Source organism: Nerophis ophidion, linkage group LG03 (genome assembly GCF_033978795.1).
Source record: "Nerophis ophidion isolate RoL-2023_Sa linkage group LG03, RoL_Noph_v1.0, whole genome shotgun sequence".
Taxonomy (NCBI): domain Eukaryota; kingdom Metazoa; phylum Chordata; class Actinopteri; order Syngnathiformes; family Syngnathidae; genus Nerophis; species Nerophis ophidion.
In genome coordinates, this window is record NC_084613.1 from 40,101,737 (window position 1) to 40,127,010 (window position 25,274).

Sequence of the window (25,274 nt, forward strand, 5' to 3'; positions counted from 1 at the left end):
ATGAAATCCAGAGGCGTATTCATGCAATATTCACTGTTACCCTCCGATGGCAGCCATAACTGCGATGTGGCCCTCAATGAAAAAAAGTTTGACACCCGTGTTTTAATGCATATCACCCTCCTGCTATAGCATATTACAGTCCAATCACCTTCTCAGTAAGGACACAACCTCCCGTCAGCTTTCCCTCTGGAGCTGCAGAGTCAAGTTGGAGCAAACAGTGCTCAACATGCCCTTAAAAGGTATTTGTCCTCATCGCCTGAGCTGCTGCTGCTACTTTGCAGGACTTTCACATTAGCCTAGCCTGATTTAGACACCGAATGCACAAACCCCCCATGACAGGCCCCTTGATACAATAACCGTATTACTCAGCGTGCAAGTCTTTTTTTTACTCTTAACTCGTGTTTTGGCTCATCAGCTGCATCTGTGAGCGCATCATCCGGACACACACCGTCTTCTGGGATGATCGCAGTCGGCAGATGTGAGTCTTTTTACCAGAGACTGAGTGTGGATATAAAAAGCGGTCTGGACTTGAAACCTCATTTTATTGCAAGCAGCTCTGTGTACCAGATCAGGTGAGAAGACAATTAACTACATCTTGGCTTCTTGACTGAGATTTTAGTTCTATACTTTACAGAAGCACTCATCGGAAAGAGAAGATAAATGAACTGTATTCCTCATGTGTCATTGACTGATTGATTGATTGCAACTTTTATTAGTAGATTACACAATACAGTACATATTTTGTACCATTGACCACTAAATGGTAATGGGTTCCACGTTAATCAATTCATGTGTGCCTGACATTCTGCTTACTCACTATCTTTTTAAATATAACCTTTAAACCAGATGTTTTCTTAAATCAGAAACATTTACACGACCTGACAAAGTTTGCACAACCTCACATTTAGCAGCCATTTGTACTCCAGTGTATCTTATCAAGGGGCAATGCTATTTAAATCAACCTCGGGTACACTTTAAAGTAGTCTGTGTGCAGCCTGTAAAGCAAATGTGTTATACAGTAGTACCTCAACTTACAAGTTCAATTGGGTCTGTGATAAAGCTCTTAACTTAAAACACTCATATGTCAAATCAATATTTCCAAGTGAAATTAATTACAATAAATCCATTTGGTATTGCTGTATAGATATTATTTTAACATCCTTGGCTGGCATTTCCTCATTCCGCTTAAGTATGGTGCAGACAAACACTGATATGATTGAATTGCTTGGCCAAGTTGGCGACATGCTTTGTCATGGTTTTGATGATTTATTTATTTATTAATTTAATTTAATGAATGTCATTCTCAGTACTTTCCTTCACACGCACTTTCTTCATTCCCATGGTTGGATAACCAAGTTACGTCAATCTCCAGCTATGAGCGAATGCTAGCGATGTTTGGGGCGGATCTTATAGGGTTCCCTGTGACATTCCCTTCGCCAACTGATGGCGGGGATGCGAGTACCTCAAATGTTGCTTGTAACTTAAAGCAAAATTCAATTAAAAAAAAAAAAACAGTTAGCCGAGAGACAGCTCATTTCTTAAAAAAAACCCTTATAAGTTGAGGGACCAATGTATACTTGAAAGGAGTCAACACTTAGCCATTATTGTCTAAAAAGCTGGCAACACAAGTGAGTTTGGGATATGGTGCTGCACGAGCGCTGCCAGCACAAGGAGCTATGGTTCATTATGGGTTACACAAAAAGGCAACGCATGATCCTCTCCTTTGTGAAACTCCCAACTACACCTCCACAACAAGTGCACTGCTGAAGAAGCTGAAGGTAATTGTTGAGACAAAAAAAAATCTATGATGCTATACAGGCTTTACGCTTGTAGAGAGAATGAGTCAAGAGCGGCTCCCTCGCCATCTGCTCTACTCACAGTTGGAGGAAGGAAAACGAAACCGAGGGAGGCCAAGGCTAAGGTACAAGGACACCGTTAAACGGAATTTGAGGGAACTGAAGATCGACACTGCAACCTGGCAGCTGAAGGCAAAAGACAGGGCTGAGTGGAGGTCTATGATCCGACCTAAATGAAAGTCATTGTCGCGCTCGACAGACTGCTATGATGACCATGCTCCATGAGACGATACCGAAAGTAATATCGAAAAACTTCACTCAATGGAAACGGTCCAAAACAATATTTGTTGTTTCTTTCAAGCATGCTATTTAGACTCAGAGTTGGAAGATGAGACAATGATGTATGTGTGGATATAGAAGTGTGCAGTGAGTCAACAGCCATAACAGAACTCTACACACTTGTTTTGTGGAAATGGAACCTTTTTGTGCATACATGCATTATGGTCACGTACGAATAAGAATGAAAATGCAAACCCTGCAGCAGATAACAGGAAGAAAAAAAGGTCACACAAGGGCCAACGGTGTTGCCGTGAGCATAAGTTGATATTTTCTCTTTGTGGAAGCCAACAAATTGCAGAAATGATGACATTATTGCATGCGCTACTGTACTATAGGAATAGGATGTGTTCAAAAGTCTATTTGCATTGCAACTTCCATTCAAAAGCTGATATCCATGTAATAATAACTGCTTAATAACAATTCATAGAAACCTCCATTATTTATAAATTATAATTAAACCTCATGTATAGCTTCTTTCTTAAAATTTGATTTGTTTATTGGGAAATAAATGTCAGTTTAGAGGCTGTAATATGGTCAGGAATGTACTTTTTTATGTGCATTATTTATAGGTGTATCATGCAAATCTGTACTATTTATGTGTATTATTTAAATGTGTATTACAGTACTTTGATCAATGTAAGAAGCATGGTTTCATCCAAAGCACTTCTACTGTACAGTACTTACATATAGTGGCCAATCAGACTTAACTATATTCTGTGTTATACATAAAAAATGCCTAAAGAAAATACATTATGGTGCAAAATCAAATGGCACGGCATAGGCTGGATTATAATTATATATGCAAAAAATATATGCAAATCTAAATTCACAAACATGTATAAAAACATAACAAATATAAAATATGAAGAATGTGTACAGAATATGCACTTGGACTGAATGGACTCAGCTTTATTTTTATAATGTACAAACTTTCAATAAATGGTAATACAAAAAACTAAATGTTTTGTTGATTTTATTGCAAAGTACTTTATAAACTATACTTTATTTCCAATTATATTTAGAAGGGCTGATTAATTATTCGTGCTTTGTAGAGTATACTGTAATAGCAACACACAAAAGCCTTGTGGTTAGAGTGTCCCCCCTGAGATCGGTAGGTCATGAGCTCACACCAAAGACTATAAAAAGGGACCCATTACCTCCCTTGCTTGGCACTCAACATCAAGGGTTTGAATACGGATTGGTCAAATTACCAAAAATTATTCCTGGGCGCGGTCACTGCTGCTGCTCACTGCTCCCCTCACCTCTAAGGAGATGGGTCGAATGCAGAGGTTAATTTCACCACACCGAGTGCGTGTGCGACAATCAATGGTACTTTAACTTGAACGTTTTAATGAATACAATTAAAAATACAAAAAATATATTCAAAAATATTTAAAACATATATTCAAAAAATAGTACAAATAAATACAAAGTAGTTTTAAAATCAGGTTTACTGCCGAGAACACGTGTGTGTGTGTGTGTGTATTAAGAGTGCAGGAATAATAGATACCATAATGATTTAATAATAATGATAATTATGATGATGATGATAATAATAATAATAATAATAATCATAGCTCTAAAGAGAAGATCATCGAAGTCAGGGGTCCCCAAACTTTTTGACTATATATATATATATATATATATATATATATATATATATATATATATATATTATACACACACACACGCTAGGTCAGGAAATAACACAGAGGCTATTTCATCCCTACAAGCCTGTTTTGCAGGTTTCCCTGCTCTTCAGGGGATTATATAATAACATAGGCTCCAGCACCCCCCGCGACCCCGAAAGGGATAAGCGGTAGAAAATAGATGCATATACAATAAAACATTTTATAAAATATATAATAAAATCCCCTGAAAAGCAGGGAAACCTGCAAAACAGGCTTGTAGGGATGAAATAGCCTCTGTATTTGTTCCTGACATAACGTATAGTCCGCTCTACTCCGATATTGAGCAACATATATATATATATATATATATATATATATATATATATATATATATATATATATATATGTCTTGATTGGATTATCCAGAGAATAGTGCTCGATACCGTGGTGTGGGAAAAATCACAAGACTACTTCATCTCAGAGATGAAGTAGTCTTGTGATTTTTCCCACACCTACATATATATGATTTGCCTGAGCGGCTAGGAGACACCGAGAGTAACAAGCAGTAGAAAATGGACTAGAAAGGACAGATTAAAAAAAAAAATCCTGTAGTTTGGAGCCCCCTGATCTAAGTAATGATTATTAATATTTAATCACAAATGCAACATATTGGCGATTCCTTATGTGTAGTGTATGAAGGGTATATTATTTCCCTATCTAATCAGCTTGTTTAAATAGCAAGCGTATATGCAAACAACAAGGCAAAGGACTGTGTTATACTCAGGCAATGTTATCTGAATCTGTGTGCGCGCGGGCGTGTGCGTGTGCTCGTGTGCGACATATAGGGATGAAGCCTGCAGTGTGTCTCCTCACAATAAACTCCCAAAATAATGTGTGCAGACACAGCTGAGAGCTCTCAGTATCACCGCCCGCCTGCCTGCTGAACAGCCTCAGTGCTCGCGTTTGTTCACCGCCATCACCTCCCAGTTAATCATGACCAAATTCAGCTATTCGGAATATTTATCCCAGTTTCGTCACGGCAGAAGTAAATGTAAGGACGACGATGAGGTACCGTCCAGACTGACAGGAGACAGCCGCGGAGTGAATCACGTGACATCAAAGGACGAGTGAGTCTTTCTTTATTAAATGATACACGCGCGATGACATTTAACACATGTCTATTTAAGTGTTTTTATTAATCCTATTATTTATAACTGCACTATGTCTGCCAAACGGTGGCTTTATTATGTAGTATTGTGTTTCTTTGTTATCTAGCTCAGTGGTCCCCAACCACCGGGCCGCAGCCCGATTGGTACCGGGCTGCAGAATAATTTTTTATTTAAAAAAAAATAATGATAATAATAATAATTTTTTTTTCTATTAAATCAACATAAAAAAACACAATATACACTTACAAATAGTGCACCAACCACAACAAACTCCCTTTTTCATGACAAAAACGTCCCTTTTTCATGACAAAGAAGAAAAAAAAAGAAAAAAGAAAAAAAAGGACCCCCCCCCCCCCCGTGCAGCCAGCTAATAATTGATGTCCAAAATTGTGTCCATGTTTAACAAAAATATTTAATATCATAAAGTCACATCTATATAATACACTTTGTACAAAAACAGAAAATACACGGGAGCAAACAAACACTAGCCTGGCACAGTCAAAAACTGTTGCGCCTCTACTCAGCAACACCTGAGCAAGATCCTGACTCCTCCCTAAATAGACAGGCACTTGGCCTTGGAGCCAACCCCTTTAGTGACGTCATCAATTTGACAGACAGAAAGCGTATTTGGCTCTAACAACAATAATATTTATTATTATTATTACTATTATAACAAAAAAATAATTATAATAGAATTTGTGTAAAAGACTACAGTTAAGTTAGTCAGATATTTGAATTAAAATATAGTTTTGTACATTCAAAATTGAAAATGTATTTAAAACAATCAACAACAAATCTAACCCAACGTTTACAAGTCCAATCAATAGTGCAATAAATTGTCAGATCAGGTTGTGAATTGTGCACGTGTTACTGGCTAAAAGGGGAAGGATAGAGTTCCATCATGGTAACTGTAAGTACACTTTTCTTTTTCTTATTTTTACATTTACCAACACTGAGTCCTATCCAAACATATGCTGCATCCCATTAAATTATAATATTTTTGAAAAGTTTATTTATTTTAGTAGTTTATCAAGTTTATCAATCATTCTATAACAGGGGTCTCAGACACGCGGCCCGCGGGCCAATTGCGGCCCGCGAGACGTTATTTTGCGGCCCCCACCTTAATACATCCATACATTTTCTACCGCTTATTCCCTTTGGAGTCGCGGGGGGCGCTGGTGCCTATCTCAGCTACCATTGGGCGGAAGGCGGGGTACACCCTGGATGAAAGTTTAATGTTAGTGCGGCTCACAAGTTTTATATGAATGGCGCTTGACAGCGTTCTGTGTGTCACTGAAGGAATCTACCAATCACGGTGTGGTATATGGCTCTAGCGGGCCGAACATTGACATCACTTGCGTGATGCAAGCAGAGAAACGTTTTGCCGCTTTTCCACTAGACCCCACAAGCGCTCTTCTTTCCTCCCTCCTTCCCTCGCTCGCCCGCCTGCTTGCTCTCTCTCTCTCTCTCTCTCTCTCTCTCTCTCTCTCTCTCTCTCTCTCTCTCTCTCTCTCTCTCTCTCTCTCTCTCTCTCTCTCGCTCCCTCGCGCCCTCCCTCCCTCGGGCCGGGGAGATGAGTGGTCTGGTAGCTTCCGAAGCACTCCGCCGAAGGACTGAGCGACAATAAAAAACTGTGGTGCACTGGAACCCAGCGCTGATACTTCCACAGAATCGCTGGGCGAATAGGACGTGTAACACGTTAGTCGTGATGTTAGCCCGTTCGGAGCTAATTGTGCTACCGTAACTGTAAACTCCACGGCGAGCAACCCCCCAATCAAATATGGTTAAAATATGGTATGCAGTTGTTTAGGGCCAAAAACACTGGCATACTAAAAGGTTTTGACAATGTGGAAGTCAATTCAGTTGTGCACTCTTTATATTTTCAATAACTATTTGGGACATTGGACGATTCAGATTGGCCTATGTGCTGTTTACTTTGGTTAACTGCATGTTAATCAGTTTATTTTCCTTCCTCTTTAAGGGATGTTGATCCAGTGATCCTTGTCATCATAGGGGGCGACGTGGAGGCTGTTAATGAGCTAGCGGCCACTTCTCCTCATAGCCTGATGAGGGAGAACCCAGAAGGCTGGATCCCTTTGCATCATGCTGCATATAGAGGACAGGCTGAGTGTTTGAAGACCTTACTTAAATGTATTTTACTGCAAATCACGAGTATTCCTACTTTCACACAGACGTATTTGCTTCATAACTTGCATTGTGTGATGTTTCTTGCTCCAGTGCATCTAAGTTCAGCAGACAAGCGCACCTTGCAGGAAGAAACGGCTTTGCTACTTGCGGTATCTGGTGAACATTTATCATGTGTGACATGTCTTCTGGAGTCTGGAGCTGATCCTGACATCAGCGGCAAGAATAAAGAAACCCCTTTGTACGCAGGTATGACTTGTGGATTATACGCTCATCATGATATCATGACCAAAAAGCAAGGGTGTCCAAAATGTGGCCCCAGCAGCAGCTCAATTTCATTGGCCCACAAAATACTTTGAACATGTAACTGATTGATTATTAATGAGATGTATTCACTATTACACAGTTTTTCTTGATCACTTATAGCTCAAAGCAAAGACGTTATTTAGGGTGGGCAAAGTCTGGTATTGATCCAATACCAAGTAAGTACAGAGACAGTATTGCCGACACTGAAATCAACCTTTTTTCACGCAAGATTTTTTAAGATTACAGAATGATTTTGTGATTTTGTCTTTATGTTGTTGATTATAATAAAAAATAAACTATTTTAAATATAATAAAAATAAACCAATAAGATAGATAGATATAGAAGTGTATTTATGATTAATGTTGTAAAATATAAATATGGCATTATAGGACAATCTAACAATATTAACTAAATAATACAGTTATTCCCTAGTAGTAAGGGTATAATAGAGATAGCAAGTCCTTAAGTCTAATGGTAATACTCCGATCTCACACCAATCTAATGTACACTAAATATAATAACAATAAAAGGCATGCGTGAACTATCTGAGTATGCAAGGGGCCGAGATCTTCCTGCAAAAAGCAAATACGAGCTTAAAATCCAACCATGCAATGTAATAGATCCCTATATGTTACCAGTACAAACTATAACCTGCTACCCAAGAATATACAACAATTCTTCTCCAAAAAAGAGGAGAAATATTATCTTAGAGAAAAATGTAAATTAAAACATCTGCACGCACGTACAACACTTAAGACCTTCAGTGTATCTGTATGTGGAATTAAATTAAATTAATCTAAAATAAATTAATCTAAAATAAATTAATTTAAATTAAATTAAATTGAATTAAATTAGACCTAATCAGTGGCCTAGTGGTTAGAGTGTCCGCCCTGAGATCGGTAGGTTGTGAGTTCAAATCCCGGCCAAATCATACCAAAGACTATAAAAACGGGACCCATTACCTCCCTGCTTGGCACTCTGTTAAGGTGAAGATGGGGGGAAGGAGACGGCACAACAGTGGAAGTCCAACTCAATTATTTATTGAGTAATTAATGATTACGTAGGATGTGTATGCTAATATGTGTTTGAGTGTGAACTCTGTGCTGGAATTAACATATGGAAATACCGAATGTTGTCATGCGTGTTGGATGGTGGCGTCCAAAACCGAAGGGAGAAGGCAAAAGCAATCCGGTGTCCAGGCGTGGTCGTGGGGCAGGAGAGAGTGTCCAAAGTCCAGGCAATGTGTCGGGGATCCAGGAGAGCAAACAGGGTTTCAGAGAGGATGGCAGCGGGAATGGAGACAGTGGTTGTGGGAGGAAGGAGAGACGAAGGAGATCACAAACAAGGCAGGAGGAAAACGAGCACAGGAATAAATCACTAGTGAGAGTCAGATACGTGAGGCTTACTGCAAGAAATAGCAGCGTTCCAACGAAGAGGAGTCAGCGGCGAGGATCTTTATTCTGTCGTCAGTAATCACTGCCAGGTTTTTTGACTAACGATTGTCTCCAGCTGTGTGTGTGAGCGGTCCGCGCTGCGTGCGTGGGGGCGTGTCTGGACGTGGCGCGTGTGGAGGCGTGTATGGAGGCACTCAGAGTGGAGCCGCCGAGCGCTCCCGCAGACGATGGCAGAACAGACTGTGCGTGTGTCATAAAACACTCAGCATCAAGGGTTGGAATTGGGGGTTAAATCACCAAAAAGGATTCCCGGGCGCGGCACCGCTGCTGCCCACTGCTCCCCTCACCTCCAGGGGAGTGATCAAGGGAATGGGTCAAATGCAGAGGACAAATTTCAGCACACTTAGTGTGTGTGACAATCATTAATACTTTAACTTTAATTAACTTTTAAAATTATGTAATGGATTGAGCAAATCAATCAAACAATGTACTACCGTAATATGATCCACTTCAAGAAACTCTTAAAACTTAAAGTGTTTACAAAGTACAAAGAAGAAGAACCATGATAAACTTTATGAATGTATTTCATCAATCCATTCTTTCATTCTCAAAATATTCTTACTTATCTCAGCATATGAAATATAGCTTACTTCACCTATTAATATTTATTTATTTATTTATTTATTTTAAATGTGATTACTTATGGAGTATATTGTGAATAAATTTAGAACAGGAAGTGAACAAAAGTTTTAGCAACTGTTATGTAAAAGAAAAGGGGTAGGATTAAATAAGCTCTACTTCTTCCTACTCCTTTTCGAACATGTTGAAAAGAGAAACTGGAAATTGTGATGTATCATGTTGTTCGAAATAAACTCAAACTCAAAAGATTTGTCATGAGATCCCAGGGAGACATATTGAGCTATTTTGTGCTCCAGACGTCTTTGTACATGACAAAAAAGGTGAACATTTGGAAAAGCATGGCGGTCTACAACTTCTTTCTATGTGGTTGGGTCCAGGAAATTGGTATCAATATGCTCCGTAATAAATCATGCATAATTTTTCTTCGAGTAAGTTTGCAATTCATGAGTTAACTTTGTGTCTACAGTTGGGTTTGTTGCTTTGTTGTTGTTGCACGTGCCGTTTCCCCATCGTTATCAAAATATAACTATGGACCTCAACGTTGTGTATGTGCTGAACGCTTCAATTATGATTGTTGTCTTTGGTTAAAGCTTAACTCTTTCAGTTTCTGTTCATATTTTGTTTACCGGTAATTTATTTAGACTTGGCGAGTTGGTGTGCTACGTAACACTCGTAGCAAAAATGCGTTTTAACAACTCCGAAACTTAAGATAAAATACAAATATTATTAAGATAATACTTAATGGGAAACACTAAAAATTAAAAGTATATCAAACAAACCTTAAACAAAGAGATCAGTGAAAACTTGCGTTTTCTCTGGTCCATTTGGAATAAAGTGCGTGCAGTTTTTCTGGTCGTCTTTAATAAAATCTTGCACTCTTCCACACTTTTTGTTTATCTCTCGAGGAACTCTGAAAAAACGTTTATGCTTTTCTCGATTTGAACGGTTCGTAAAGTCTAAAAACAAATCAAGCATAAGGGATTTTTATTAGAAAAAGGCTAAATGGCGCCAAGTACACATTTGACCAACAGGCATCTTACGTGAGCCGGACGTGATGTCGTATATAAATCCAAGCAATAATACATTCAATTGTTTCAGCAAAATAAAGTCAATTGTACAAAATCCATCCATCCATTTTCTACCGCTTATAATCTCGGAGTCACAGGGGTGCTGGAGCCTATCCCTGCTGCACTTGGGTGGAAGGCGGTACACCCTGGACAAGTCATGACAGAGCCAACACAGACAGACAGACAACATTCACACTCACATTCACACACTAGGGCCAATTTAGTGTTGCCAATCAACCTATCCCCAGGTGTAGGTTTTTGGAGGTGGGAGGGAATGACTGTAAATTGAGTTAAATGTTTGACAGTCCAGTTCTTCTTGTAAAAATACATCTTTTTTCATAATACCGAATTGGGTGTAAGACTCAAAGGCTCCTGAAGTTCTGACGTCACTCTCGTCCAAGTCCTTGTCAGCCACGGATGTGGCCTTTCCGTGGTCGCCCGCCTCGCCAGCACTAGCGGCGTTCCGTTTTCCGCCACCACCTGACTCGTCCCCAGTGGATTCGGGGACACGTGGCCTGGCGACCCTCCGCCAAGTCCTACCTCCACCCTCCCTTGACTATCTTGAACTGTCTTGTAGTTGGTGGGTTATAGTTTTTCCAGGGGACATCTGATCGGATCATATTCTGTCTGAATTTTTGGGTCACGTGTGTTTTCTGTTAGTCTTGGACTCCTTTTGTTCCGGATTATGCACCTGCGTTTGTTACCATGGTTACTTATTATTTTCACCTGCCGCTTGTGTTCCTGACGCGCACCTGTTTGTCGTCACTGACATTATTTAAGCCTGCCTTTACCAGTCAGTCGGTCTGGCTTCTTTATATTTGCATCCCGCGACTGCCATGTAAGTTTGTTCTAGTCTCCTAGCCCCTGCTAGTTATCACAGTCTGTGCTAAGTGTTAGCCTTAGCTTCCGGTGCGCTCGGCACCTCTTCCAGTCGGTTTTGTTTTCTGTTTTGTACCAGTTTTGTGTTATTGTTCTAATAAATCATGTCGTTACCTGCTAGTCCTGTCCGGATCTGTCATTTTGCATCTTGGGAGAACCAAACCTGCATCATCATGCGCCCCTCACGTGACAACCTGAGTTTGTAACCATCACAGTAAATCAATACAATACTATTTTTGGTAATATACATTTTTTTACCAACAAGAACAACGCATAAAATATTTAGGAAAATATACAACAACCAAAATTAACTATCGATCTTATCACTCTAGTATTAGTCTGATATTGATACTAAACTTATCGATACTGTCGATACAGCCCACCTCTAATGTTCATGAACTGATAGTTTAGCATAGATTGACCAAATTTGGATTATTTTTACTATATGTGAAGTGCTAAATACAGCAATGTCCCCCTGTATCCAGTGGAGGTTCTAGCTTACCTTTGCTCAGCGCCCACAAAAATGTATCTTTTTTTCCTATTTAAATTCTAAACGCCCTATAGAGAATGGCACCAAGAAAAATTGCTTAGTTCTTTGTATGACAAGAAAAAATATTTGTTTGATTGCTCTGCTTATAGAACTGCACTGCATCTTACTAAGAACCTAATATTTTGGTTACCTTAGACCAGTGGTTCTTAAACGTTTTTCACCAAGTTCCACCTCAAACACTTGGCTCTCCAAGTACCACCATAATGACCAACAATAAGAAACAGTAGCATAGTTGGCCCAAGTATTCATTGAAATCATAGCAAACCTTTAATTTAACAAGTATATTTTGTATTTTTGGCCACTGTGACATCACACACAATTTAAACAGGAACAATGTGTTTGAATATAGGAAAATAAACCACTGTACTTTAATCAAGTGATTCTTTGGCACAACTCTAGATGGAGCCTGGCATACCACTAGTGGTACCCATGCCTCAGTTTGAAAATCACTGCCTCAGACGGAAAGGATCACACATCGCTACGAACTTCAAGCACAATAATAAACATACAGTATTGTTTGATCTATACATTTCTAAAACTGTCAATTAAAACTCTGCATTATCATCCAAAGCCTTTTTATTGGATATGTGATGTGTGTCCTTGTGTTGACTATAAAAACATTTATTATTAATGGTAATATTTGTGTGTCGGCAGCCTGCAGGTTGGACAACGTGGACATAGTGAGCCTCCTTCTCTCCTTCGGGGCCACAGTAAACCAGCGATGTGCTCAGGGTTGGACAGCGCTCCATGAGGCCGTATCCCATAGCAACATAACAATGTGTGACATCCTCATAGATGCCGGAGCCAAGATTAACCCGTCTAACACGTACAGCGTAACACCGCTCATTGTAGCAGCTCAACTAGGACGTTTAAAGGTGGCCAGTTACCTCATTGGAAAAGGTAACAATTGCTGGCGTGCTTGTTGTTGGTATGAAACTTAATAGTTTGCACACTTGTTTTCGTCATAGGGGCTGATGTAAACATGCAGACTTGTGATGGTGTCACGGCGCTGCATGAGGCCAGCAAAAATGGCCACGAAGACATTGTCTCACTGTTGTTGTCCAAAAATGCAGACGCAAATAGACCTGCCAACTCAGGACTGCTGCCTCTGCATGTAGCAGCTGAAAATGGACACCAAAAGTAGGTTAATTAATTTTAACGTATCTTCATATTAATACAATCTTTTTAATGCAATATACTTTACAACTAACATTTTAAAAGTTGGCGATATAATGAGATCCCTATTCCTGTTCACATTACAACTTGTTGCTAGGTAGAGTTTAATTTAATGGAGCATCGTTGTATCCTATTGGCAAGTGATGGAACCAAATCCAGCTTTTGAAAAACACCAGACTTCATCGGCAGCTCAGTTTAACTAACCTTTTTGCAGCTGATTTCTAAAAACAGCAAAGCACTTTTTCTGTACGGGGTCTTTTTTTTTTTACTGTTAATTGTAGTGTGTCATTCCAAAAAGCACAGCACTCGGTTATTTTGAGCACGGGTGTCAAACTCCTGGCCTGGGGAAGTATTTCATCCGGCCTGCGAAATCATTTGAAAATCCACATTCATCTAGCCAGCATGGCGAATATCAGCAAATAAGAACTCAAACTAACGTTCGTCTCTCTATGGGGCGGCATAGCTTGGTTGGGAGAGTGGCCGTGTCAGCAACTTGAGGGTTGTAGGTTCGATTCCCGCTTCCGCCATCCTAGTCACTGCTGTTGTGTCCTTGGGCAAGACACTTTACCCACCTGCTCCCAGTGCCACCCACACTGGTTTAAATGTAATATAGATATTGGGTTTCACTATGTAAAGCGCTTTGAGTCACTCGAGAAAAGCGCTTTATAAATATAATTCACTTCACTTATCCCTTTCATCTCTCATATACACACGTTATGTTATGCAAGAGTAGACAGAGGCCGCACTGCTATTAGGGATGGGCAATATATACTGCATGTATTTATATATATGTATAAATATATGTATATAATATATATATATATACGTGTATGTGCATATATATATATATATATACAGACCCCGTTTCCATATGAGTTGGGAAATTGTGTTAGATGTGAATATAAACGGAGTACAATGATTTGCACATCCTTTTCAACCCATAGTCAATTAAATGCACTACAAAGACAAGATATTTGATGTTCAAACTCATAAACTTTATTTTTTTTTTAATATAACAATTAACTTAGAATTTCATGGCTGCAACACGTGCCAAAAAAGTTGGGAAAGGGCATGTTCACCACTGTTTTACATCACCTTTTCTTTTAACAACAGTCAATAAACCTTTGGGAATTGAGGAGACACATTTTTGAAGCTTTTCAGGTGGAATTCTTTCCCATTCTTGTTTTATGTACAGCTTAAGTTGCTCAACAGTCCGGGGTTCCGTTGTGGTATTTTAGGCTTCATAATGCGCCACACATTTTCAATGGGAGACAGGTCTGGACTACAGGCAGGCCAGTCTAGTACCAGCACTCTTTTACTATGAAGCCACGCTGTTGTAACAAGTGACTTGGTATTGTCTTGCTGAAATAAGCAAGGCATGATAACGTTGCTTGGATGAGAACATATGTTGCTCCAAAACCTGTGTGGACCATTCAGCATTAATGATGCCTTCACAGATGTGTAAGTTACCCATGCCTTGGGCACTAATACACCCCCATACCATCATAGATACTGGCTTTTGAACTTTGCACCTAGAGTAGTCCTGATGGTTCTTTTCCTCTTTGGTCCGGAGGACAAGACGTTCATCGTTTCCAAAAAACAATTTGAAATGTGGACTCGTCAGACCACAGAACAGTTTTCCACTTTGCATCAGTCCATCTTAGCTGAGGTCGGTCCCAGAGAAGCCGGCGGCGTTTTTGGGTGTTGTTGATAAATGGCTTTGGCTTTGCATAGTAGAACTTTAACTTGCTCTTACAGATGTAGCGACAAACTGTAGTTACTGACAGTGGTTTTCTGAAGTGTTCCTGAGCCCATGTGGTGGTATCCTTTACACACTGATGTCGCTTTTTGATGCAGTACCGCCTGAGGCAACGAAAGTCCGTTATATCATTGCTTATGTTCAGTGATTTCTCCAGATTCTGTGAACCTTTTGATGGTATTACGGACCGTAGATGGTGAAATTCCTTAATTCCTTGCAGTAGACCGTTGAGAAATGTTGTTCTTAAACTGTTTGACTATTTGCTCACGCATTTGTCCACAAAGTGGTGACCTTCGCCCCATCGTTGTTTGTGAATGACTGAGCTTTTCACGGAAGCTGCTTTTATACCCAATCATGGCACCCACCTGTTCCCAATTAGCCTGCACACCTGTGGGATGTTCCAAATAAGTGTTTGATGAACATTCCTCAACTTTATCAGTATTTATTGCCACCTTTCCCAACTTCTTTGTCACGTGTTGCTGGCATCAAATTCTAAATTTAATGATTATTTGCAAAAAAAAAATGTTTATTAGTTTGAACATCAAATATGTTGTCTTTTAGCATATTCAACTGAATATGGGTTGAAAATGATTTGCAAATTTTTGTATTCAGTTTATATTTGCATCTAACACAAATTCCCAACTCATATGGAAATGGTGTATGTATATATGTATGTATATATTGATAAAGTTGAGGAATGCTCATCAAACACATATATGGAACATCCCACAGGTGTGCAGGCTAATTGGGAACAGTTGGGTGCCATGATTGGGTATAAAAGCAGCTTCCATGAAATGCTAAGTAATTCACAAACAAGGATGGGGGGAGGGTCACCAATTTGTAAGCAAATTGTCGAACAGTTTTAGAACAACATTTCTCAACAAGCTATTGCAAGGCATGGGTAAATTACACATCTGTGAAGGCACCATTAATGCTGAAAGGTCCATACAGGTTTGGAGCAACGTATGTTGTCATCCAAGCAACGTTATCATGGACGCCCCTGCTTATTTCAGTAAGACAAGTGTTACAACAGCGTGGCTTTGTAAAAACATAGTGCGTGTACTTTCCTGGCCCGCCTGCATTCCAGACCTTTCTCCCATCAAAAATGTGTGGCGCATTATGAAGCGTAAAATACGACAGCGGAGACCCCGGACTGTTGAACGACTGAAGCTCTACATAAAACATGAATGGGAAAGAATTCCACTTTCAAAGCTTCAACAATTAGTTTCCTCAGTTCCAAAACGTACAGTATATTGAGTGTTGTTAAAAGAAAAGGTGATGTAACACAGTGGTGAACATGCCCTTTCCCAACTACTTTGGCACGTGTTGCAGCCATGAAATTCTAAGTTAATTATTATTTGCAAAAAAAAACAAAGTTTATGAGTTTGAACATCAAATATCTTGTCTTTGTAGTGCATTTAATTGACTATGGGTTGAAAAGGATTTGCAAATCATTGTACTCCGTTTATATTTACGTCTAACACAATTTCCCAACTCATATGGAAACGGGGTTTGTATATATGTATGTATATGTATGTATGTATGTATATGTGCGTACACACACACACACACACACACACACACACACACACACACACACACACACACACATTCAACAAACACATATAGCCTTCTGTTGTTCCACAGGGAAAACTTGCTTGTGAAAGTCAAGCGCTCATAGCGACGTCGCGTTTCGTCCTCCTTTCACTGTGAAACAGAATTCACCAAGCGTTGGATTGTTCACCCACTAATAGGGAACATGAGCTAAGTTTAGACTGTCGTGAGACAAGTTAGTTTTACCCTACCGATGATGTAAGTTTAGCCCTCTGTGCGATTGTGTTTGACACCCCTGATTTAGAGGATCTTTGACTAGTGTTTTTTTTAGAACCTTATTTAAAACACCTGAACACTCCCGTTATATAGAGGATTGTTGACTTGTGACTTTTAAGTAAATTAAAAAAAAAGAGCAAAGTGCTCCGGTTATATAAGCATTTGTGAACAGCGTTTTCCAGTGGGTCCTTGAAAACATCAAAACGCTCCTGTCCTATAGAGCAGTGGTCCCCAACAACCGGGCCACGGCCCGATATCGGTCCGCGGACCGATCGGTACCGGGCCGCACAAGAAAAAAAAAATAATAATAATAATAAATGAAATGTTTTATTTTTTTATTTATTATTAAATCAACATAAAACACAATATATACATTATATATCAATATAGATCAATACGGTCTGCAGGGATAGAGTCGGTAAGCACACATGATTGTATTTCTTTATGAAAAAAAAAAACCCAAAAAAAACAAAAACATTTTGAAGCGTTGACCGGTATGCAGCTATAAAAAGGTTGGGGACCACTTTTATAGAGGATTTTTGACAGACAGAAAAACAGACAATAAGGGTTAGGAAAATAGCGCACATTTAAATTGTATTGGATTTCCCCTGTCAGGGTTTGCCAGCGAGTCCATTGCTTAAATGTTTTTTTTTTTTTCGAATTCATATCCTAATCAATTAACAATTGATTAGGATATGTGTTATAACAACTCTGTAATAACTGAAACATTTGTTCTGTGACCAAGCTATTCATAATTTTAGGAAAGTACAACTGTCCTAATGCAGAGTAACTGCAGTAGTCACGCTACTATTTGTCTCAACTTAGTTTCTTTGTTTCCAGGATCGTGGCTCTTCTTGTCCCTGTGACGAGCCGCACCCTACTTCGCCACAGTTGGATCAGTCCTTTGCACTTGGCAGCTGAACATAATCGGCCCCAAGTAGCAGCTGTGCTTCTCAAGACAGGTGCAGACATCAACTCCACGCTGACCCCCTCACGCTCCGCACTGTATGCTGATGGACGCAAGACAGCACTCTTCTTCGCCGTCGCCAACGGCTCTACGGAGTTTGCAGAGCTGCTCTTGAACGCAGGTGCCAGCCTGGACTTAGACCCTGTCTGTCCTCTATTGCTGGCTGTGCACAGAGGCAACATGGACACTGTGACATTGTTGCTGCAGAGAGGGGCTGACGTCAACGCCACAATCCCATCTTGGGCCACAGGGTTCCCTGCGGTTGTTGCGCTCTGCAGGGATAACCTGCCTCTACTCAGCTGCCTTCTGGATAACGGCTGTGATGCCCTTTCCTGCTTCACATGCACGCACGGCTCAAGCCATCATCCAGAAGAAACCCATATGGGAACTATTGGCACCATAAGCTGCACTGAGCCACCACATGAAGTGACACAGGTGCAAGAAATAACATGTGTGCAATGTAATCAGTATATGTAACTATTGCTTTTTTTCTGGCGCTTTTCAGTTTTGTGAATGGATGTCAACATCCCTTATGAGAAAATGTGCTGGACCGATCGTAGACTTGTTGCTGGAGCACGTCGCTCACGTTCAACTGTGCGGCAAACTCACTCAACTGCTCGACAGCCAGCACGAATGGAGAGCTGTAAAGAGGAAGTCATGTAGGTCTCTCACACAGTTCATTTTTCTGCACAGGAGTTGTATACAGCAATGTGTTTATTATTGTGCATGTAGTCTGGCTTCGCTGTAGAACCACATTTTCCGGATCAAAGTTAAAGAAACATCAAGTCACAATCATAAACATTTGTTCAGGGTACACCTATTACATTTTGGCAAAGGATACCAATAAGGGTGCAGATAAAGTATAATAGTCTGACTACATTGGGGCCCAAAACAGAATTTTATTTTCAGGCCTCCAACTACACATAATATCTATTTTTCACACATTTTTATTTATGCATTGTAAAAAACAATTTGGACTCATCTAAACTCAGTCAGGTCATCTTGTTGCTTTGGCTGAGTTATAGTGTCAAGTATATTACACCTGAAAACATGAGTTGACATTAAGTCTGATGTAGTGTTGTCCCGATACCAATATTTTAGTACCGGTACCAAAATGTATTTCTTTTTGGTACTTTTTTAAGTAAGGGGGACCACCTAATTATTTCATTATTGGCTTTATTTTAACAAAAAATATTTCGCCAAATTAAACATATGTTTCTTATTACAATTGAAGAACAATTGTGTCCTTAAATAAAATAGTGAACATACTAGACAACTTGTCATTTAGTAGTAAGTAAGCAAACAAAGGCTCCTAATTTGTCTGCTGATGTATGCAGTAACATATTGTGTCATTTATCATTCTATTTTGTAAAAATTATGAGGGAAAAGCTGTAAAAATGGATTATTAATCCACTTGTTCATTTACTGTGAATATCTGGTTAGTTTCTCTTTTAACATGTTCTATTTACATTTCTGTTAAAATGTAATAATCACTTATTCTTCCGTTGTTTGGATACTTTACATTAGTTTTGGATGCTTCCACGGGTTTAGTTATCGAGCCGATACCAAGTAGTTACAGGATCATACGTTAGAAACACAATATGATTTCTTTAAAAATTAAAAAAAATTGTTTGTGACGGTAAAAAATATATCGATGTATTCATTGTAGTATGTACTAAATACGCTATTGTACTTATCATTACAGTTGATGTCAGGTGTAGATCCACCCATGGCGTTTTTTTATACATTCAGGGTGCTAGCTTGCTGTTAGCGGTTAGCTATCGTATTCTCCTACGGTGTATGTTGAAGCATGTTTAGCTATTCCTCATCCTGCAGGGATGATACTTGTAAGAAACATACTTTATTCGTCGCCATGGAGGCGAGGATTAGTATTTTAGAAGTAGCTAAAACACTGCCGACTGCGAATGGACATTCGCCGCTAGCTAGCGAGCCATGTCACTGAGGGCGTTTCAGTGTTATGGCTTCACCTTTATCATCAGTCTTTAGGCCAAATGCGTCCGTTTCCCTTTTTGTCCACACACCTTGTCTGCTTGGAAGTACTCCGTGATTGTCCGCTGTCGAACATGCTCCTCTGCCCAGCAAAACCAGCAATGTCATGTTGTGACGCCACACTGTCATGCCCGGGAACCGGTATTTTTCAAACAGAGCATAGTACCGTTTTTGATTCATTAGTACCGCGATACTATACCAGTACTGGTATACCGTACAACCCTAGTCTGATGTAAGATGAAATCTAAGATATTAGTTGCGATAACTTTAAAATGAGTTGGTTCAATATAGTTTATCAAGTTCCTACAACATTAAGTGAAGTTGGCTCAACATGGTAAATGGTCTATACTTACATAGTCCATCACTGTACCTCAGCATATGTATACAAACATACATTATCACATTCACTCATTCACACACAAATCACTAACCTCAAGCTATCAGGAGCTGGGAACCTCAACATGAGTTTGACCAGGCTCTCCGTTTGAAAACGACCACTCCACCACTAAGCCATGCCGCCCATGGAGCCAATTATTACTACTTGTAATTTGTTTCTGTAGCATGCAATGTTCACTGGGAAACATTACTTAAGAGAACGAAAAACGATGTTGGTTGAACTTATTTTATCAGATTTTCAATGTTCGACACTGCGCGTGATGTCACATTGCTGGCAAATGCGTTTTAGTTGAATGTCCCACAGTGACTTCCTTTCTAAAGGTAACTTAACTTATTAGGGACCGATGTCCCTTTGGGACAGAGGACCCTATTGTATTTCAAAGTTTTTTTTTATCATTATTATACCGCTGCCTCTTTGAGCTCTAATTTGACCCCCTTAACATGCTTCAAAACTCACCAAATTTTACACACACACCAGGACTGGCAAAAATTGCAATCTAGTAATAAAAAATAAAAAAAAACTCAAAATTGCGCTCTAGCGCCCCCTAGGGAAAAACACAGACAAAACTGCTTGCAACTTCCGTTAGGAATGTCGTAGAGACATGAAACAAAAACCTACATGTAGGTCTAACATAAACCTACATTTCATACACTTACATCCTTCAGCAAAAATCAACAAAAAGTTGGCAAAAACCCCTTCAAAACAAAAGTTTCCTAAAAAATGTCAGTTTTGCCTCTTTGAGCTGTAATTTGACCCCCTTAAAATGCTTCAAAACTCACCAAACTGGACACACACATCAAGACTGGTGAAAATTGCGATCTAATAAAAAACCAAACCCCAAAACTCAAAATTGCGCTCTAGCACCCCATAGGAATAAAACACTGACAAAACTGCTCTTGGGAAGAAAACAGACAAAACTGCTTATAACTTCCAGTAGGAATGTCTTAGAGACATGAAACTAAAACCTCTATGTAGGTCTCACTTAGACTTACATTTCATTCTTGACATCCTTCAGCAAAAATCAACAGGAAGTTGGCAATTACCCCTTCAAAACCCTGTCACTTTTTTTCAAACATTATCTCCTCTGAGCGCATTTGTTGTGTCAGCTTCACACTCGCACAGGAGAGAGATTAAACCCTTCTGATTAAAAGTTGACGAAAGAGTTTTTCTAACTGCTCCGGTTTTGATTTTATGAGCCTTCAAAGAACCGCTACGCTGATGCTGCTACGCTGCTGCCGTCTCAAGATGGCCGCTTAAAAGTAGAAAGCACCAGCGTGACCACAAAATGCAGAGAAGGTAGGTACTGTGCGGGTAAAGATATGTTGACTAGGTGAAAGAATGAGGCACCAGTTTGACACCAGGATAAAGAGAAGATAGGTAATGTGCAGGTGAAAATATGTTGTCCGGGTGATGGCAGGAAGCACCAGCGTGAATGGGTGAAAAAGCGAAGCACCAGTATGACCCCAGGATGCAGGGACGGTAGGTAATGTGCAGGAAAAGATATGTTGAATGAGTAAAGGCAGGAAACACCAGCAAAAGTCGGTCCCGTCAATCGCTGCTTACAGCTTTAATTATTATTGGGTTTTTTCTAGCTGAAGTTGTCATAACTCTTACTTAGTTGTGATGGGCAGTTTGTTCTGTCAAATTGACAACATTAGTTCTTCTGACTAAAAGCTAAAATCACATTTGACAGTGGGTCAAACAGTTTTGGTACCTATTAAAAAAAACTTTAATTTAATTACACACATTATTTTTTAATTATTAAAGTTTTTTGTGCAAAGTAACATATTTAAACGTACCTGACCCCAATGCGATCCCTGAATGTGAAATTACCAGGTCGGCACTAACAATGTGCGCCACGAGACACAATAATTGATAGATAGTACTTTCAAGAGAGTTCAATAAGACTGCATATATGTGTATATATGTTTTTATTCATATATATATATATATATATATATATATATATATATATATATATATATATATATATATATATATATATATATATATATATATATGTGTGTGTATATATGTTTTTATTCATATATATATATTAGGGGTGTGGGAAAAAATCGATTCGAATACGAATCGAATCGAATATGTTGTGCGATTCAGAATCGATTCTCTTTTTTTTTTTTAAATCGATTTTTTTTTTTCAATCAATCCAACAAACCACTACACAGCAATACCATAACAATGCAATCCAATTCCGACACGGAACAGACTAAAAGTAGTGAAACAACAATGAATATTATCAACAACAGTATCAATATTGGTTATAATTTCAGCATAGCAGTGATTAAAAATCCCTCATTGACATTATCATTAGACATTTATAAAAATAAAAAAAAGAACAATAGTGTCACAGTGGCTTACACTTGCATCACATCTCATAAGCTTGACAACACACTGTGTCAAATGTTTTCACAAAGATAAAATAAGTCATATTTTTGGTTTGATTAATAGTTAAAACAAATTTACATTATTGCTATCAGTTGATAAAACATTGTCCCTTATAATTAAAAAAGCTTTTTTTTTATTTAAATCTACTATTCTAATAGCATGTCAGCAGACTGGGTAGATCCTGCTGAAATCCTATGTATTGAATGAATACAGAAAATCCTTTTGAATCGAAAAAACAGTTTTTGAATTGAGAATCACGTTGAATCGAAAACATCGATATATCATCGAATCGCGACCCCAAGAATCGATGTTGAATCAAATCGTGGGACACCCAAAAATTTACAGCCCTAGTATATATATATATATATATATATATATATATATATATATATATACATATATATACTGTATATATATATATATATATATATATATATATATATATATATATATATATATATATATATATATATATATATATATGTCTTATGCCATTATCTTTAATGCCCTGTGATTTTATATTGTTTGAAGATGATTCCCCAAAAGCAGCAATACTTAATACATTTCAAATTTTACCAGGCACGATATAGGTATATTCGCACATGTATCGGTATCTGATCGGTATTGCCGATACCAGCCTGAATTTTACTCGGAAAGAAAATCAGTGGTATCGCACACCACTAACTCAAACACACATCACTTGTCAAAGTGGCTTCCTGCTGCAAAATGTTTTGTATTGACTTATGATACAGCACCCTATACTGGATTCATAGGTTTAGCACATTCTATTGAAGGTACCATACAAAAAGTACAGTAATGATTTACAAAGCAGAGAAAATAATATGTATATAGAGAAAAGACCAAACCACGAGTGTGTGGTGATCGTCTGTAATTAATGTGTTACAGTCTACTTGCATTGGGTTGAGTACAGATAAAATATCAGTGTTATATCACATCCCACACAGAATGAATACATCAACAACATATTCACCCATTACTCGGCATGTGCCGTTTTAAAGTGAATTTTGCTAATATTGTTCTGAAAAATTCTGCTTGAATATTTTGAAGTGAGTTTGTATTGTGATTGACTGTTGGTTTGGTTTATAAAATACTTTTCAAAGCACTTTATGCTACCTTATAATGAGATAAAATAGTGTTTTCAGACATAACTTATTTGTAGGCTATGTGGGCACATACTTACAGTACCTGGTCTGTAGAGGTCATACTTCTTGATCAAATACTTTTTTGCCTCAATCCCAGAAAAAATAATAGCGCTAATTTAATATTATTATTTTTTTTTGTACAATCTGTGCTCTTTGTTAAAATTAACCTGCCATGAAAATTCTCTTCAAAATGTGGTAAACTCATGAAATCCATCCATCCATCCATTTCCTACCGCTTATTCCCTTTCGGGGTCGCGGGGGGCGCTGGCGCTTATCTCAGCTACAATCGGGCGGAAGGCGGGGTACACCCTGGACAAGTCGCCACCTCATCGCAGACTCATAAAATCAGTATAATCAAATACTTATTTTGCCTTATGTGCAAGAAGACAGTTTCTCCAAATGTGCCTGTCTTCATGGACCATAATAGTTTTTTGCTCTGCATAATATAAATCATCGCATAATCACTTCAGTGAGACCATACCATTTTCAGAAATGATTACAGTGTACCAGTTTTCTAAGAGGCAAAGTGTGATGGTAACCATAAAATCTTAACTATAAAGGGATTTTTGGGTCATATTCAATAACAAATCATTTTGAGCACACAATGTATGACAGACCATATTAATGACTTCCAATAGAGCTTATAAAATGACATTGGGTGGCGGTAGCAGTTTTAGTTCAGTTAAAACAAACAATGTTTAATTAATTTCGGTATACAGCTGTTAACTTCTTTTAATACTTATGGCATTTAAGGAATGTTAAAAAGTTAGGTAGAACATGACTTTTACACTTTATAAAGGTAATCCTAATGAAATGAGAAAAAATTGAAATATGTATACAATTTCAACATAATACATCCCATATTACACATATTTGTATTACGACATCTCCAAAAAAGAGTAGGAAGAAGCACAATTTATTAATCGTACCCCTTTCCACTTCACAACACTTCACTCCCTGTTCTCAACTTGTAACACAGTTTACATCAATGAATTCTAAATATATCGATTCACATATGGGATCGATAATATCTAATTTTCAATATATTTCAAGACCTTTATCAAAATTCCTCTTCCTTGTACTTTGTTGAACAGCCTCTTAAACTTGGTCATATTAGTATTTTGTTTGTCTTCTTTGTTTAGTCCATTCAATAATTTAATCCCACATACTGATATACTAAAGGTTTTAAGTGTTGTATATTAAATAATCTTTCTTCCTCAAGCATCGGGACCAGGTGCTGCAGTGACCAACTAGATGCAGTAGAGAGAGCTGTTCCTTTAGGCTTCATATGTGACACAGTTCTTACGTTGAATGGAAATAGTGAAGAGTTTTTCTTTGCACACATTCATATTTATGCATATTTTTTGTGTGTGTGTTTCTGTAGTGTCACCTCGTCCACTGCGGCACCTTTGCAGATTAAGCATTCGCAGCCAAGTGAGTCCAAGCAGACTGAGATCCCTCACAAGCTTACCTCTGCCAGGAAGCCTGATCAGATACCTCACAGTGAAGGACTGATACCTTTCATCAAATACGTTTATACCTATTTTGACCGCATCTAATGTATCTGTAAAGCATTCTATCTATTTAAAAACTCCTAAGATATGACTTTGTCTTCTTTAAAGATGATTTTGTTCCTTTGATTTCACAGGG

General features: G+C 38.5%; 1 protein-coding gene across 4 annotated transcripts; it reads left to right on the forward strand.

Annotated features, from left to right (window-relative positions):
• The first annotated feature begins 279 nt into the window (after nt 1-279).
• On the forward strand, nt 280-25,226 carry LOC133549593 (ankyrin repeat and SOCS box protein 2-like). 4 transcript variants are annotated; one of them, XM_061895164.1, is made up of 9 exons: nt 4,655-4,893; nt 6,917-7,086; nt 7,174-7,329; nt 12,571-12,648; nt 12,712-12,816; nt 12,885-13,056; nt 17,522-18,083; nt 18,154-18,307; nt 25,009-25,226. In XM_061895164.1, the coding sequence occupies exons 1-9, from the start codon at nt 4,760-4,762 to the stop codon at nt 25,137-25,139; spliced, it is 1,662 nt and encodes a 553-aa protein (XP_061751148.1). In that variant the 5' UTR covers nt 4,655-4,759; the 3' UTR covers nt 25,140-25,226. The 4 variants fall into 4 exon arrangements, with proteins under 4 accessions (XP_061751147.1, XP_061751148.1, XP_061751145.1 ...); XM_061895163.1 differs by lacking the exon at nt 4,655-4,893 and adding an exon at nt 280-572 and having other exon boundaries at nt 12,571-12,816; XM_061895161.1 differs by having other exon boundaries at nt 12,571-12,816.
• The last annotated feature ends 48 nt before the right edge of the window (nt 25,227-25,274 follow it).

Coding starts and splice junctions, on each gene's coding strand:
- LOC133549593 (XM_061895161.1), top strand. CDS start 4,760: ATGACCAAATTCAGCTATTCGGAATATTTATCCCAGTTTCGTCACGGC. Junction 7,087..7,173: donor TTTGAAGACCTTACTTAAAT/GTATTTTACTGC, acceptor TTCTTGCTCCAG/TGCATCTAAGTTCAGCAGAC. Junction 12,817..12,884: donor CAGTTACCTCATTGGAAAAG/GTAACAATTGCT, acceptor TTTTCGTCATAG/GGGCTGATGTAAACATGCAG.